Below are 18,374 nucleotides of genomic sequence, written 5' to 3' on the forward strand. Positions count from 1 at the left end.
TGCGTTAGTTTTAAATCTGCATGTCGTGTTGAGTAGATGGCCAAATGCAGCCATTAAATGGCAATAGGAGCATGTTGCAACCACGCACCACGTGTTTTGGTGGTTGTGGCGCAGTATTTCAATGTGAAATAATCCTTGGGTGTGAAAGACAGTTAGGAGGTGAAAGTATCACCTCCTGTCCAACTGTAAACCGGTTCTAAACATTGTACTGAAAAGCAATCCACCACAGATTGCTTTTCAGAGCCTGCCGTCCATGTCAAAGTCCACAAGGACATATGTTTGTTAAATACTTTGATTTTTTTTTTAATAACCCCTTCAGAGAAGTACACAATCAGTGGGTTTTCAGATTGTACAACGTTGGGAGATTAACGCGACCTCCATAGAGGATGCCACCCTATATATTTTGATAGTCCCAGATAAGAGAATTACTTCAGGTAGTAATATCTACAGGATAATAAAATTCTCTTTCTGCAAAGCTGGCAAATAAAATTCCTGGAATTCTCAAAGAGCTTGAGAAGACTTCATAAGTAATAGAAAAAAAACCAGCGTATTCCCTTCAGGCTACAGTAACCTTGGTGGGAGACGTATTTGAACATAGAAAAATTACAGTCTCCTCATAGTTGCAGGTCTAAAACAATATCACATGAATACTATGCTGCTATATCTTTGTATGAGCTAATATTACACTCTTTTACACTTCAGCTAACATTCTTAAAGTGATATTAAACACAGTTTAATTTACATTATCCTCTCTTTCTGTGTGTGGATGATGGCACTGTAATTATTTGATATACAGCTGTCACATGACCCAGGTCTTTCCCAGCCTGTCTGCAGGGAAACAGTGGCAGGAGGAGCTTCTAGTCCACTGTTGCTGGACACGTGTTCAAGATAAAAAAAAAAAAAAAAAAAACCTTTGAGATTTCAGAGTACGCATAGTATTAAAATGGTTCTAAATTGTCATACAAATATTTGAAATCAAATCTTTATTTTTTTTTTACCAATAACATGGTATGGGTGGATTTCTGACAGTCACAGTCTATGTCACGCACCTCCAGTCTGTCTTCGATCAGGGAGGTGAAGCCTCTGTCAATCATGATGCAATATCCCACTCCCACCATATTTAGCTGGTTAGTGGGCAGGGAGGGAGTGGGCTGTCCTTTACCACTGTGTATACACCCACATGTGTGACTCTATAGTCACATGGTATGCTCAGATGTGACAGGGAGGAAATGCTCAGCGTAGAAATACCCTGAAAATTGAGCATGAGCATTAGCTGCCAACACTGCTCTGCAAAATCCCTATCTGCACTGGGGACATGGACAGGAGGGGGGGGAAGAACAGCATGATCAACCAGGTTTTTTTGCAGTATACAGAAAATGAATTCCATAGTGAACAAGGAGTATAGACAGCATGTAATTCCGCATTTATTCATAGTTCCTAATTATGTGGGTATAATGACAATTTAAAGCAGTTACAGAAATGGTTTTACATAAATGGAATGAAGGTTTTACATAAAAAAAATAAAAATTAACCAATGTAAGGTTTCAACCCTGCCTTACCGGATAGATCCATTAGGTAGAAAAAAAAAAAAAAGCTTAAAAAAAAAACTAATGCAACCAGTCAATGACTGGGTGCATCCATGCAGGGATGCTTGGTGTAATAAGGAAGAATTTTTTTTGTCACACACACTTAACTCTATTTAAAACATTTTTTTCATTCATAGCAGTATAAAATCAACAGACTTGCAGTTATCCCACTTCAAGTTGTATGAAGCTTATAATGAAGCCATCCGATTTCATTTACATTTGTTGGATTTACCAAAATAGGTAAAAGGCACACTTCAGAAATCGGCTCTGCTTCTAGTCGTGGATGCACTACTCACGTCTAAAATGATGGGATGTACGGCATATGATAGGGAGCATCTTTGGTTTTAAAACATCCACAAAAGATTTAATACCTTCTGTAAGATCTATGTAAAGACTGACTGTACTACATCAAAAGCAAAGTCTACTTGTAACGGATTTTTCAGTCCTAGGTGGGCATAGATAATCCTCCACCAGCTTCCTACATTCCCCAAGATCTCTAATTTGGGATTAAGTTCCAGATGTGACCAGAAAATAATTTTATTATTTTTCAGGGCAGGTTCCCTGATGGTGGAAAAAAAAAAGAAAGAAAAAAAAACACACCACAAAAAACGGGATGGACCGTTATCACACAATAAAAGGAAGCACCTGAATTAGGGAAGATCAGCAGGTATTATTCAAATGAAAATTACAGACTTAAAAATTAGTCAAAAATGTGTTTATTAAATTCTTATATATGAACTGTATCTTTTGCTTGATGCTCTCTTAAGTTTAGATGATTAGGCAATACATACTGCTCATAAAAAGTACATGGCAACGGGAGAATCTTTTCCCTCTAGGCCTTCTCCTTCCCATCGCCAACACTCTCCAATCAGTGCAACTTTACGCAATGGAAGAAAATAACATTACCGAGGCAAAACACATTTTAATATAAATTTCTCTTATTTTTCATGCATCCATTATGCAAATACAAAGAGCTGAAATATTAGTGTACCCTTCGTTGGTAGAACTATGTTTGGATAAAAGTTTCAAAGATATGCGCTTATGTAAAATTGCCAAATATTAACATCTTGATAGAAATTTGAGGTATAGTTAACTGCTGACCCATCCATTTACAGTTTTCAAGTGCTATTAATATTTGGTTTAGTTTATAGTAAATGACCTCATCCCAAGCCAGAACATCACCAAAGTTAAGCTTTATAGAAAGCAAGTTAGACTTAGCAGCAGTTGGTAGCCTTGCTGAATAGAGGAAAGAGTAAGGAAAAGTGTTCTCTGAAAGCTCAGCCTACCTTTTCTGTCTGGCTTGAGATTCCTGTCAACAGGTGGAGGCTCACAGTCTGTAGAGGGAACGGATCTCCTTGGTGGAGTTTGTGGACTGGATCTGAAGCCCATATGTGCTGGAGGTGGAACTTGCATTCCAAACGAAGAAAAGTCAAACGTGCCTGGAGTCATAGGTACATAATTGGTTTCTTGGATGGGTTCCGTACAGCTGTTAGAATGCTGTCGAGGAGGTGAATTTGGGTTCATTGGGACGTAGTTTTCATCTAATTCCTCAGTTGAAAAACTCCCTACTGTTAACATGCTTCTGTTTTTCTGCAAGAAAAAAATTGCATCCAATTGCTACATAAGCATGGATTTGAATAACGCATAAATAAATGTCCATGGAATAAAACCGCTTAAAAACTTACAAAATGACTATGAAAGGCCTCAAGAGAACTAGATCTATCACTTGTAAAGGGACGAGGGACATCGTAGAAATCTTGAGAACTCATTTCTACAAAGACAAATATTAGTGACAAAATTACAAACATTTGAGAAAATGGAATCAGAATAGATCTTCTAAGATAACATGGCTAAGACAGTATTGTGTTGTAATCATGTGTGCCATTCAATATTTACTATAATTAGGTTTAACAGCCACAAATCACCAGTAAGGCTTGGGTCACACTACTGTGACCTGAAAGTTGTGCGACTTTGCCAGGAGACTTCCTGGCGATTTGCTGGCGACTCGAGTAAGACTTTGATGCGACTTAATGCGTGACTTTCATGCCATGCAACTTTGCCTGGGTAATCTTTCTGTAATGTCGGATCCAAATAACATCAATACAGATGAGGATCGGACTTGGAGGCGACTTCCATTGAAGTCTATGGACAAGTCGGATAGACGTCCGCTTGAAGCAGTACAGGAACCTTTGCTAAAGACTTCAGTAGTACTTATTAAGACAGTTCTCATTGACTAACATGGAATCTCACGTGTCATGCGTCTCACAAGGCAGATTCCAAGTTGTGGCAGTGTGCACTGAGCCTAAAGAGTAAGCATCGTGATTGTTTTAGGTTATTTACTTTTTCATTTTTCTTTAATCTTCATAAGAATTATATTGGCCAAGATCAGCTTTCAGTCCACCCAAAGATGATTTAGTTTAGTTATATGTGTAGCCAGAAGGGCAAAATGAACCCCTTAGGTATGGGATACTTCAGAACCAATAAATGTTCACCTAGGTGTTCTGGGTTCTCCGCCTCGCCTTTGTGTGTTCCTGCACCTCTTTGTATTTTTAATGGTTTTCAATTGGGGATATTGCAGAGTGAGAGGTCCCAAAGAGATATAAAACCTGTTTAAAATCTCATCTACCATTAATTGAATTATCTTTGGGTGCAGGCCTGGGGATCATTAATACCACATTCAGTAACTAGTAATTTACTGACCTGGATCAAGCATGCAACCAGTTCTCAAAACTGAAAATGATCAGTTCCCCTCTGTGCTTGCTTATAGGCAAGTCACTGGATGGTGGCAGAATCAGAACAGCGTCAAAAGGCAACAGGTTAAAAAAAAAGGAGAGCAATGGAAGCCCGATATGTCTATCCATACAGGAAACAGGTTCCTTTCAAAGTGAAGTGGTCAGGTGATTATAGATGTCAGCAAACATACTCGTTATTCCTCCTCAATTTGTCTGTGATTCTGGATCCAAACCTATAGCATAAATCGTGACCCAATTTCTGGCTGGCTTAGAGTGAAGTCTCACACCACCAAACTACGGCCAACCCCACCATTTAACAGGTCAGTGCATAGGTCAAACTAAGAGAACTGAATAGGTCTGTTCTAAAGTGTATAAACAAACATTACTGGTAAGCTTCAACCAGACACAGCAACAAATACAGAAATCTCACAGACTTTAACAATCTCCATAACATCTAGCTGATAACCATTTTCTTTAGAGACTCTAGGTCTATGGCAAGCTTTATAAGTGTGTCCCTCCCTTCAGTATTGTGACACAATTACTTTTACATTCAACCAGTTTCCAGTCATCTTTTAAAAAGTGACAGTGATATAGAAAAATCTGATGTGCCATTCAGTTTCTAGTCCTCTCCTTTTGCTGAATGGACCCCGGGAAGACCCAATCAATGGACAGCCAATAGAAGAAGTGTGCCCAACATGCAGGCACTTTTGGAGTTTGGTGTGAGCTAAATCTCTAATTATTAATCTGTGTGATACAATCCCTATATATTTCTAAACCAATAAGGAGATAGTGGCAGTCACCACCCACTACATTTAAAAACAATTCTATAATAATAATAATACTATATACACTCACCGGCTACTTTATTATTATTAAAGTACTCCTTGCTAGTGCCACGAAAATATCCCCTACACCATTACACCACCACCAACTGTTGATACAAGGCAGGATGTACCCACGATTTCATGTTGTTTAAGCCAAATTTTGGCCCTACCATCTGAATGTTGCAGCACCCAGCCTGCCCATTTTCCTCTGACATCAACAAGGGTTTTTTGTCCACACAACTGCCACTCAGTGGATATTCTCTTTTTCGAACCATGCTCTGGAAACCCTAGAGATGGTTGTACATGAAAATCCCAGTAGACCAGCAGTTTTTGAAATATTCAGACTAGCCCATCTGGCACCAACAACCATGCTACGTTCAAAGTTGCCTAATTTCCCTTTCTTCACCATTCTGATGCTCAGTTTGAACTTCAGCAAGTCTTCTTCACCTAAAGATGCCTAAATGCATCCAGTTGCTGGCATGCGATTGGCTGATTAGCAATTTGAGTTACCAAGCAATTGAACAGGTATACCTAATAGGTTTACGAATGAAAATCCATTAAAAATAATGCCTCGGTTTACGATTTTTCAGTTTACGATTCGCAATATGAAGTGTATATCAGTGCTGATTTTTAAATGCAATTGCCGGCTTTTTTTTTTTTTCTTCACTAACTAAAAAGGAAACATTGTTTCTCTTAACTCCGGAAAATAAACTAAAAAAAAAAAAAAAATAAAAAAAAAAAAAAAAAAATAAAAAAAAAAATTTACATTTACAACCGGCACCATAATAAATAAAAAAAACGGCGTGGGGTCCCCCGTCCCATCCATACCAAGCCCTTCGGATCTGGTATGGATTTTGAGGGGAGCTCCCACGCCAAAATTAAAAACAAAATTGCATGGGGGTCCCCCCCCAAAATGCATACCAGACCCTTAGCCGAGCATACCAGGCCACATGCCATCAACATGGGGGGGGGGTCCTTTGGGGCAGGGGGGACATCACACATGACCCCCACCCCATGTGCCATCAATGATGTCACATTGGGCGGGGTCACTCAGGTGATGTCCCGGGTGGTCCTGCCCCTTACTTATTTAAGAACTGTCAAACCACCAGAGCAGGCAGAAGGCTGGTACCCCACATACTCATTCACATGGGGGGGGGGGGTGTTTGGGTCGATATCTGGGCTTCCAGATTTTGATAAGCCCCCTGCCCGCACACCCCCACAACCACTGGCCAGGGTTGTGGATAAGAGGCCCTTGTCCCCATCAACTAGGTTCAAGGTGAGAGCATGTGGCCTGGTATGGTTCAGGAGGAGGGGTGCTTGGTCGCTCCCCCGTGGGAGTTCCCCTCAAAATCCATATCAGACCCGAAGGGCTTGTTATGGATGGGAGGGGGGACCCCATACCGTTTAAATTATTTTTTAAATTGCCGGCAATTCTTTTACATTTAGCTGTCAATAGGGAACCCCGCTGACAGCTGAAACATTAACACATTGTTGTTACTACTAAAATACCGCATGGCTTGACTCATGCTGAATTTTGGTAGTGTTTACTATTTTTCTGAACTCCGGAATGGATTAATTGGTTTTCAATGCATTCCTATGGGGAAACGGCGTTTCGGTTTACAGATTTTTCGCTATATGACAAGTACTGCACAACGATATGTGTATACGGTTGTTGGTACCAGATGGGCTAGTCTGAGTATTTCAGAAGCTGCTGATCTACTGGGATTTTCACATACAACCATCTCTAAAGTTTACAGAGAATGGTTCCTTTTAGAAAAAATTTGCACATGCAGAGCCAACCAACAGACCCAAGCCAGCAAAGCCTTACTTCTATCAAAGAATGCTGCAAGTGATCAACCCCTGACACTGGTAGAAGTCACTATCTCACCTAAATACATCATTAGTTTAGAAATCTATTCCCACACTCTTTAATGCTGCTTTTTTTTTTTTTTTTTAAATATTAAATATATATATTGTTACTGATGATTTGCAAACTTCCAACCTCAACATTCAACCAAAAAATAAAAAAATCCATATACTTCATACATGTGCATAATAATCCTATGCAACAGTGATTCCCTTAACAGAAAACAAAACTGAGATAAAACCAAAAGTCATCTTTACCTTTCCTGTATTTGGTTAGCTCTAAGCTAGAAATTGTATTACTACGCGATGATGCAATTCCACCTGTGGGAACACTGTAGTTGCTGTCAGTCTCTGAGGCAGTGCGGGTTAGGCTGTGTTCTGCAGGGGAACGCTCTGAGGAGTAATGGGGCTTTGGTGGTCTAGGAGGAGGAACATCTGTAATTGTCTCTAATTTTGAAGTAGATTGCGCCAAGGAATTTTCATGCACAGTCCTAGGTATCTGATAACTGCTTCCCGAACTAGGAGGAATGTCATAGCTTACAGTAATATGCCTCAGTTGTGATTCTAATAAGGAGGCTCCAGACATATTGAAAACACTCTGATCTGCATCCATGTCCGTAGCAGACGGAGACACCGCTTTTGGCAAAATATCTTGTGAATAGCTTCTGGGGAGGTTGTAAAAACTAGACTCTGAAGAGGAGCCAGCACGGGATGGAGAGTCATAAACACTTGATTGTTGGTAATATCCATTTAAGGCATGCTTGTGGGAGGAAGAACTCTTATGAGTGGCAACATTGTCATTACAGTCCGTTTCAGATGGTAAAGACTTTGCCGAATCTGCATGAGACCTGAAATCAAGAAAGCATTACATACTTAGAGGATACCAAATCCAGTATTTGATACCAGGGAAATATAAATAAAAACTTATTAAAACAAAATAAAAACAAAAAACATTTGTTATTCAAAAGCTCAATTGACAAGCAAATATATTAGAGACAAACATTTTCCGAATGTGCTACTTAAGAACAAAGTTCTGTCCCATTATTTAAATGCCACTGACCATCTCCTTTAAATACTAGGCATTTAACCAAACAGAAGAGAAATGCACAATAATCCCCTCTTCCTTTCTTGTATGAGAATAGCACAGGAGAAAAATGTTTTGGGGGAATGTGTTAGAAATTCATTTAGATAATGAACTACATATTAGTAAAAAGAAAAAAAAAATGATTACAGCATAGAATAAGAGCAATTTTTTTTATAGTGTGCTTTTAAAAACACAGGCTGTGGTATAAGAGATAATGTCAACTGATAGTCATGTGTTGAAATAAAATGGTAAGTATAAAATAAAGATGGTCTGTCATATAAAGTACCGTATTTTCCGGCGTATAAGACGACTTTTTACCCCTTGAAAATCTTCTCAAAAGTCGGGGGTCGTCTTATACGCCGGTAACGGCATGCTGACACTTTTTAGGGGGGCGGCACAGTGCCGCCGCCGCCCCCCCCTTCCAACAGAAGGGACACTAAGTACAGGGGTGGGCAGGGGCTGCTGTCTCTTACCTGGCTCCGGTCCCACGACGATCCAGTCCAGGAAGCGCGGCTGCTCCTTCCTTCGGTTTGTCCACTGGATGTTCGCGTGGCTGCTCGGCTCCGCATCCTCACCGGTGATTGGCCGCCAGAACTGTAGTTCAGGAAAGGCACACAGGTAGCCAATCACCGGCGAGGAGGCAGAGCTGAGCGGCCCCGCGAAAATCAAGTGGAGATGCAGGTAAGTGTGCCGTGCTTAGGTGCTGCTGCAACCACATCTGCTGGCTGCAGCAGCACCGTACTGGAACAGGGGTCAGCAAGTGTCAGTGGGAGGAATAGTGCCCCATCGTTGGTGTCACTGATACCAATGATGGGGCATTATTCCTCCCACTGACACCAGCGATGGGGCATTATTCCTCCCACTGACACCAGCGATGGGGCATTATTCCTCCCACTGACACCAGCGATGGGGCACTATTCCTCCCCCCCCCACTGACACCAATGATGGGGCACTATTCCACCCCCCACTGACACCAATGATGGGATACTATTTCCCCCCCCCCCCCCCCACTGACACCAACGATGGGATACTATTCCCCCCCCCCCCCCACTGACACCAACGATGGGATACTATTCCTCCCACTGACACCAACGATGGGGGACTATTCCTGCCACTGATACCAATGATGGGGCACTATTCCTGCCACTGACACCAATGATGGGGCACTATTCCTGCCACTGACACCAATGATGGGGCACTATTCCTGCCACTGACACCAATGATGGGGCACTATTCCTCCCACTGACACCAACGATGGGGCACTATTCCTCCCACTGACACCAATGATGGGGCACTATTCCTCCCACTGACACCAATGATGGGGCACTATTCCTCCCACTGACACCAATGATGGGGCACTATTCCTCCCACTGACACCAATGATGGGGCACTATTCCTCCCACTGACACCAATGATGGGGCACTATTCCTCCCACTGACACCAATGATGGGGCACTATTCCTCCCACTGACACCAATGATGGGACACTATTCCTTCCACTGACACCAATGATGGGGCACTATTCCTCCCACTAATACCAATGATGGGGCACTATTCTTCCCTCTGACACCAATGATGGGGCACGATTCTTCCCACTGGTGTGCACTGGAAGAGGGGTAGTCTTATACGGAGAGTATAGCCCAAACACTACATTTTAAACAGGAAAAGTAGGGGGTCGTCTTATACGCCGGAAAATACGGTAAGTTATGTTATAGGAAGCTATCAATAACGTAAAAATTTTACTTAAAAAAAAAAAAAAAAAAAAAAAAATAGAAAGCTTCCCATTTGAAGAAAAATTAAGAAGAAGAAAAACAAAAACACAGCCTACAATATTCACGCTTCTCCACCACAAGATGTCCTCAATCTTCTAGTTTAACCAATACTGGGTGCCATTCACCACTAAGACTAAGGACAGGGTAATCAGATGAGGGGGTATCACCAAAGTGCACTGCAATCACTGCTAAAAGCGGTGCAGATGTTTCCACATCAGCACTGCTCTCTACTTCTTTCAGGACTAGCCAGCCTGTGGAGGCAAATAGGACCCAGCTGAATCATGTAACCAGCTTGAAGACTTCAGAAAATAAAAATAAAAAGGAACACAAAACAGTAGGGCACCAGAGTTGGGCTTTTCATTATTTAAAGTTGGATATTAAAATTATATTTTATATTTTTTTAGGCTTGCTTCCAACAAGTTTTTATTGTAATCATTAGAAAAGCATGAAATTGTGTGAAATCAATGAAAATACATGAAATCAATGAACTGGCATCACAATGCATGTCCATGGACGTTGACACACGTAGAGGACATAGCAATTTGCAATGCTATATTGTGATGGCTATTGATTTGATGCCTTCTCAATGAAAGTGCACTAAAAACAAAAACCTAATTCTAGATTTTTAAGACATTTCTTTGCAAAAACATGCTTGGTTAGAAAAAAAAAAAAAGGTTCTAAAAAATGATGAATAACTGACAAAAATGGTTGGTGCAATTCATATTAAAATTCATTAATACAAGCCATTTCCAAACCACAGTATAAAATGCAGTGATACAAAAACACACATGCAAGGTGCAATTCCCATTGCAGTAACCTCAAACTCACTGCCAAGAGATCTTTTTGCTTTCAAAATCTTCTAGCAGTAGATAATCCTCTTCTGATGTGACAGATGATGAGCATTGCCTGATTTATCAACAGAATTTACACAGGAATGAAGAATCCAACATGAATATCATAACTTGAGGAAACATTTTGATATCATAGCTCCTACCAGCATGATACATAGTATGTGTATTTATTGGCTATGACTATACAATGAACTGTTATTGAAATGCCCCTTTTATTCTGAAAATCCCTGGATCTAGATTTTCCAATCTATGCCAGAAGAGTAGTAATTATAAATACTGCCTTTTTTTCTGTCACCATTTGATCACACAATACCTGTAGGGTGAGAAAAAGAAATTGCTGCGCTTACCAGCAGGTTTCACTAATCCCTCTATGCTTTAGGGCCCATTCACACTAGGTGCATTTTAACGGTTTTTCCACATGGAAAAACGCAGGTAACTGCAATGACACACAGAAAACAAAATTATGTGCGTCAAGTTCACATTGCAACACACTCTGCTCAGTCTCGCATGTCATTGCAGAGATGTGTAGCGCACTAAGCTTCTGTGCAGTGATGGGAATGGAATGTCACATTGTACACTTCTTATAAAGTTGGAAAAAAAAAAAAGAAGGGTAAAATAACAAAACATGTCCATACTTCCCTGCTGTGTACAATGGTTTTGCACAAAGCAGCCTGGATCCTCCTCTTCTTGGGTCCCCTGATGTCGCTCCTGGTACCTCCTTTTTGTCGGGTGCCCCCATAGCAAGCAGCTTGCTATGGGGGCACCCAAGCAGGCATTTTCCCAAGCCGCTGCTCCATGTGTCCCTTTAGATTGTAAGCTCCACGAGCAGGGTCCTCCTATTCCTTCTGTACTGAAATGTATTGTAATTGTACGGTCTCCCTTATATCGTAAAGTGCTGCGCAAACTGTTGGCGCTATATTATTATTATACAGTATTTATACAGCTCCAAAAGGTGTGCTCAGCGCTGTACATTATAGTGGGGGACAGAACATGACAATACAGTACACGAGGGGTTCGAGGGCCCTGCTCTTTTGAGCTTAAAATCTAGGAATCCTGTATAATAATAATAATAATTCACACACGGAGCCATGGCTTGGCCCTGCCCCTCTCCTCATTGGCTGACTGGCTGTGATGGACAACAGAGGGAGCCAATGTCTCCCTCTTGCTGTCTCAGCCAATGAGGAGGCAGAGACCCGGGACAGCTGAGGCTGTTGTGCACATTATTGGATCACGATGGGGCTCAGGTAAGTATTGGGGGGTTGGGGGCAGTGGTGCACACAGGTTTTTTTTCCACCTTCAAGCATAGAGTGCATGAAGGTAAAAAACCTTGAGCCTTTACAACCACTTTGAGCTTTGCCTGCAGAGAGCAGCTCACTTTAGACACTTCGAGGTAGTAATCAAACTTTCCCATTCCCTCCTGCACATTCCATTGGGCCAAAATATAACTGGTTGCATCATGGGCATATAGAATGTCCAGGCATTGGGAGGAGACGGGCAAGCTCCATTACTACCAGGAAGTGCTGATATAGATAGGTGTAATCAACTGCCCTGGAATTTGCTGAATAATGCCGGTTGTTCCCCCTGGATAAAACTAGCACTGGGATGCCCATTAAGTATAAACAACCAGTTTAAAAAAAAAAAAAAAGTCAGAGATTGAGGCGTTTCCCAGGTTTACACTTAGGAAAACTCGTATTAGGTATTATGCAGGTGTGTCTGTAAAGATTCTCGTATCTGGTTCTTTTTAAATGGACTTGTTCTATAAAGACATGCTGCTCATCCCAGTAGTATACCCCAGCATTTCAACTGGAGAAGCCACTTCGTCCACTTAGTGGTTAAGCAGCAAACATCTACAACAGGCATCACTAAATGGCGGACCGGGGTCTGGATGCGGACTGAGTCACTGTCCCATCTGGACTCATGCAGTCCTGACATTTAGGAACCTTTTCTTCCCCCAGCTGTCTCATGGTCATTCTCAAAGAGCTGACAGCAGGAGGCAGGACAGTTCTGGATGGAAGTTGGGAGCTGCCCGTGGTTAACAAGCAGGTGACTGCTTGCTAGGATAAAGGGCAGTCCTAGCAATCACAGTCTGTGTAGGATAGGACAGTGGGGGCTAAGGGGGAGGGGGCCTGAGGACAGTAATGTGGGGGAGGGGGGGGGGCGCTAAGGACTGTGGTGTGTGGGGGCTGATGACATTAAAGTGAGAGGGGGCTGAGAACTGTAATGTGGGGAGCTGAGGACAGTAACACTGGGGGGGGGGGGGGGGGCTGAGGACAGAAACATGGGGGGGATGATGTAAAAAGGGCAGAGTACTCTTCAGTGAAGGGGGCAGAGGACAGTACTGTTGGGGGGGGGGGTGTTTGAGCTCAAGGAAGTGTGAGAACACTACTGTGAAAGGGGTGGAGGGGGGTGATGTAAAGGGGGAGCTGAGGACACTAATCAAGAGGGATCTTGCTGTGAATGAGGAGGGGACTGTGATGTGCAGTGGGGATTGAGGACACTAATGCACAGATCTGGACCTGTTCTTATGGTGCACACATTGTGGGTAGGTCAGCACTACCTGCTAAAAAACCTGAAGAAGCAGCCCCCCACCCCCACTTTTTTTTTTTTTCAAAACTGCACCACAGCAGCATGTGGTTTGATGCACATGAAAATGCACTACAGGGGCCTACATGAGATTCGAACCTCCGATGCATGCATATTTTACTGTCCGGACCTTGGTGAATTTTAAATCAATACTCCTGATCTACAACACTACAAAACAAATCCAGCTGAATGTGACCAGCAACTGCTAACTATATGTAGGTGCCCTCTCTGTTACAATTGTCTACTTCTCTACAAGTTAACACCCTTGTAAAACAAGCTAAATCAGAAGACTTAAAAAAAAAACAAAAAAACCACAAAACTATATGGGTGTCAGTGTATGATTTTTTTCCTACACATAGTTGCATTTACGGTACTATGGCATAAATCGCTGAATCTACTAAAAACGACATGTCTGAATGCCTTTATCGGCACTATAAAATTGCTATGTTTACCTTGTTGGCTCTGGTTTCTTGCTTCGACAGTTAATTAATAGCAGATAGTCCTGGGGATCTTCTTGGCTGTTGGCAGGTTCTAAAGGTGGGACGTTGAGCATCTGGTAGGGCGGTGGGAGCTGACCAGGGTGTGAACCTGCTGAAGTTGAGAATTCTGAACCTGCAGCCATGGGAATCTCCATGGGAGCAGGGACAGGAACACTGTGAGGCTTCACATCTGCAAAGGTAAATAAATGGAAAATGTAAACATCACATTCCCATTGATGGGCCTGTCCAGACCAGCAGTTCACTTGCATAGTGATAAACGGGATGTTTGCATTCCTGAAACTCTCACCCTGCATATGCTTTTCTTTGCCAGAATTATGAATACTGTGGAACTTCGGAAGAAAAAGTAAAAGGCATGATTATTATAATCATTTTGTATACTTTATTCTAGTCAACAACTTTTACAGGACCTTTCTTGTGAAAGTCAACGCTCTGCCACCTATTGTGTTAACAAAAACGCTATTGAAGTTTGTCAATGCTGCAGAGATATACCTTTACAGAGATATATCATTGACAGAAATGCCATAGGATTAGAGATCTGGTACTGTGGAGCACCACCTCTGCCACTTCTGAGCACTGGTATGGTCAAATGTACAAAAAAAGAAAAAATATAAAAAGAAAAGAAGAGACACCTGACAGAGGCTCTAAACATTCTTTATTATATTCAAAATTAAAATAAGTTTTGGCTAGAGATAAAGAGCAGGGATAATTGAATGCTGCACATAAGAAAAAAAAAACAAATACAATATTTTCAATGACCGTTTCGTTTAATAAACCTGAGGAATTTCTATAAAAAGGTCAAATACCAACTCTCATACATTCCTGATTCATTAGTATGATGGAAATCCCCTTCCTGGTTTCCACCTACATAACTCTGGCAGACAATGCATTCCAAAAAATGCACCCTACACAAAAAAGGTATGTCATGGGCAAACATCACATTTCAAATATATATATATATAAAAAATATATTTTTTTATCACACACACACACACACACACACACACACACACACACACACACACACACAATCTTTCAATATGGATCCAGTCTGACAGACCCTTACACTACATAAGTGGCAAAGTCCAAAGCTGACCATACACTTTACAATTTGATTGTACAATCTCAATCCAAAGACCTGCCTGATTGGATACAAATATCACGGAATACTATGGACTGTAAAGTTAGGCCCTTATATTAGTTTTGTAATGTGATTGTACAATCAGATTGTAATGTGTATGGCCAGTTTAAAGGAAATTGTAATCTATATGATCAGCATTAGAAATATTGTGAACTTACTATTTTGTATCACTCAACCCTCCATATTAGATTGTAAGCTCTAATGAGCAGGGCCCTCTGCTTCCTCTTGTACAGAATTGTAATGTCTACCTTCATTTTGTAAAGCACTGTGCAAACGGTTTGCGCTTCATAAATCCTGTATAATATAATAACTATTGCTCTGACGTTTTGTAATACGATAGGAGGCTATATGTAGCCGTTTATTTTATTTGATCTATTATAGCCCGATGCTTTTCATTAGCAAGAAACAAAACCCAGTTATTTTTTTTTTCATTAAGGCAAACAGCTGAGCAGCATACAGTAAACCAGTGCTGCTGTATAGTATTTTTAATAGCAATCAACCTGTATTGCTTATACTTCACCTTGCCCAGTATAACACTGGGCAGGTAAACTATTCAGACAGCTTTGAGTCATTCACAGAGTCTTTTACAGTGCTGGGCATAGTACCTGGCAAAACTGGCCATATGCTGCCATCATTTCTACTCCTGCAGAGCTATCAGCTTTTCAAAAAGCATGACTTCCTTCACTTCTATATCTGAAATAAAGTCTGTTTATCAATTGATTGAAGAGAACCAGACATTTGTAAATGTTACCGACACTGTACATAAAAATACCAGTTTGATAATTCTGATAAAAAAAATTCAGTGAGCTCCTAACTTCCTGTTATGAGCAACAATGCTACCTGCTGCATTGTAATCCTAAGCAATGTGCTACTCCTCCCGCACTCCCTAAGGCTGGCCATTCATTATACAATTTTGAGATTTTTGGTTTAGATTTACCAAAAACCATATAATATGAGGTCAAAAACGTAAAACACTTTCAATTGTATCCAATTAGGCAGGCTCTTGCACTACATAGTTGAAAGTGAATCTAAAGGAAATTGGGCAGAAATTGGACAGAAAATTGTATAGTGTATGGCCAGCCTAACATACAGGAGATCTGAAGCTCACCGGTAAACTGAGAAAGGTTGATCAGACTGCTTGACACAAGGTTTAGTAATGCAAAAGACAGCAATGAATTTCTGACATGAACAAAATGTATTTTTAGCACACACTGAACAATATAATACCATATTTTCATTGGTATTTGACAAGACCAGAAGGCACCAAATACGAGATGTTCATTGTTAGATTTTAACCTTTTACAAAAAGATGGCAACCCCCCCCAATTTATAGAAGAAGATGCAAGAAGATGCACAAGGAAGGGCGATGCACATCAAACAAATTTTTCTGCACACTAACCAGCCAGCCTGCAAACAAACCAAACTGACCCTGTAACAATTCACGTTAAAACAGAGGATTTTGTTTGCACACATTTGCATATATACAGTGGGTATAGAAAATAATCATTCCCTTTAAAATAATCACATTTTGTTGCTATGCAGCCTGAAATGAAGACAGATATTTTTGGTTTTATTCAGCTGTATTTACTCAGTGCAGCTTATAACATTGAAGTGAAAGACAAAACAAGTCAGAAAAAATAATAATAAAACATTCAAAACCAGAATCACTACTGAGGATCAAGGATCACCCCCTTGTGTCCATATTTTGTTGAACCACCTTTTGCTTTAAGTACAGCCTTTAGTCTGTTGGGATATTTCTCTAACTTTTTTTGCCCACTCTCTGCATATTTCATGGCGGACTGCAGTCTTGAACCCCATTGAAAATCTGTGGAATGGCTTGAAGTCTGGGCTTTGACTACGCCATGCAAGGATGTTCACTTTTTTTCTCCTTCAACCACTGTGTGCTTTGGGTCACTGTCATGTTGGAAGGTAAATCTTCTTCCTATTGACAACCTTCTGGCAGAATGCAGCAGATGTATCTCAAGAATTTGACAGTATTTCCCCCCAATCATTTCCTTCTATGCTATTAAGTGCTCCAGTCCCTGCTGCACAGAAACATCCTCATAACAGGATTACCACCTCCTTGCTTTACTGTAGGAATGGTGATGGTGAGCTGTATTGGATTTCGGCCAGACATATCGTTGAGTGTTGAGGCCAAATAATTTAATTTTATAGTCTCATCTGACCAGAATTCCTTTTTCCATGTGGTCTCAGAATCTTCAAGGTATGTTTTGGCAAAGCTCAATCGTGACTGCATGTGGCCTTTCTTGAGGAGTGGCTTTTTTCTTGCAACCCTCCCATACAAGCCACATTTGTGGCGAATTTGTGATGTTGTTGAATGCACACAATGACCACTCTGAAGCAGTTGCAGGAATTTATGACAGTTGCTGTAGGCCTCTTGGTAGCCTCTCTGACCAGTTTCCTCCTGGCTTTCATCCAGTTTGGAGTGACGTCCTGATCCAGGGAGGGTCTGTGTTGTACCAAATACCTTCCACACCTTAATAGACTGCACTGTGCTTCTAGGCATTGATAAAGCATTGGAAATTTTTTTGCATCCATCTCCTGACTTGTGCCTATCTACAACTTTTTCCCTGACAGTGCCTTGCCACCCATAGTTGATTGTTTGCTTCAGATGCCCTACTAGGGACTGCAATGCTCCAGGAAAGCTCTTTTTATGCCAAGCTAATCAAAATGATCACAGCTAATCACAGGTGAAAGTAAGTCAAATGGCTGTGTGCCTTAGAGAAAGTGACTAGCTACACCTGATAGAGTATACAAATAGTTTTTAGGAGGGGGGGATCCTTTTTTCAACTCAGCGATTCTGTTTTTGAATTTATTTATTTATTTTTTTTATTTCTGACATGTTTTTGTTACATTGTTCACTTGGATGTTGTAAGTTGCAATGAGTAAATACAGCTGGTTAAAACAAACTATGCGTCTTCAGTTCAGGCTGCAAAGCAACAAAATGTGATTTTAAAAGGGGGCGATTCTTTTCTATAACCACTGTATGTGGAAGATGCAATATCTGTATACTGTGATCCTAACTCCAGTTTTAAGAGTCTCCAATTTGGAGCATTTAAAGCTGTGGAAAGGTTTGCCTGGGAGGTAGCCCACTCCTCTTTATAAGGCAGAGAAACACACTGAATGTACAGCAAGAGCACAGTGGCAGCTGAAGGAATCAAATGTGACCCCACACCAAACAAGCTATACAAAAAGATGGCAACCACCCCAATTTATAACTAGCCATTGAGGTAAGGTGCACATGGAAGTGCAACACACATTACAACAGAGTGTTTCATTGCACCACTTCCACCACTTTAAAGAAAACCTGCCATGAGGGAAATCCTGAGCATGTCATTCCTGACAACCTTTGAAAAATTCTTGTTACCTGGCTGTTAAGCTGACCCACTGGTTCAGTATGGAGTCACTTTTCTGGCAC

General features: G+C 41.1%; 1 protein-coding gene across 4 annotated transcripts in view; it reads right to left on the reverse strand.

The window, feature by feature from the left end:
• The window catches only part of GAB1 (GRB2 associated binding protein 1), a 116,556-nt gene that overhangs the window by 29,699 nt on the left and 68,483 nt on the right, over positions 1–18,374 (reverse strand). For 2 of the 4 annotated variants that reach the window (XM_089670501.1, XM_089670503.1), the window contains exons 3-7: positions 13,750–13,966; positions 10,692–10,769; positions 7,267–7,856; positions 3,272–3,357; positions 2,873–3,176 (exon numbers count right to left, since the gene is read on the reverse strand). In XM_089670501.1, the coding sequence (XP_089526627.1) occupies positions 2,873–3,176; positions 3,272–3,357; positions 7,267–7,856; positions 10,692–10,769; positions 13,750–13,966 (1,275 nt within the window). The remainder of the gene's footprint in view (positions 1–2,872; positions 3,177–3,271; positions 3,358–7,266; positions 7,857–10,691; positions 10,770–13,749; positions 13,967–18,374) is intronic. The other 2 variants (XM_089670504.1, XM_089670502.1) reach the window with 1 other exon arrangement.

Source organism: Staurois parvus, unplaced genomic scaffold, assembly GCF_062004578.1.
Source record: "Staurois parvus isolate SC_StPar_1 unplaced genomic scaffold, SC_StPar_1.0 ptg000090l, whole genome shotgun sequence".
NCBI lineage: Eukaryota > Metazoa > Chordata > Amphibia > Anura > Ranidae > Staurois > Staurois parvus.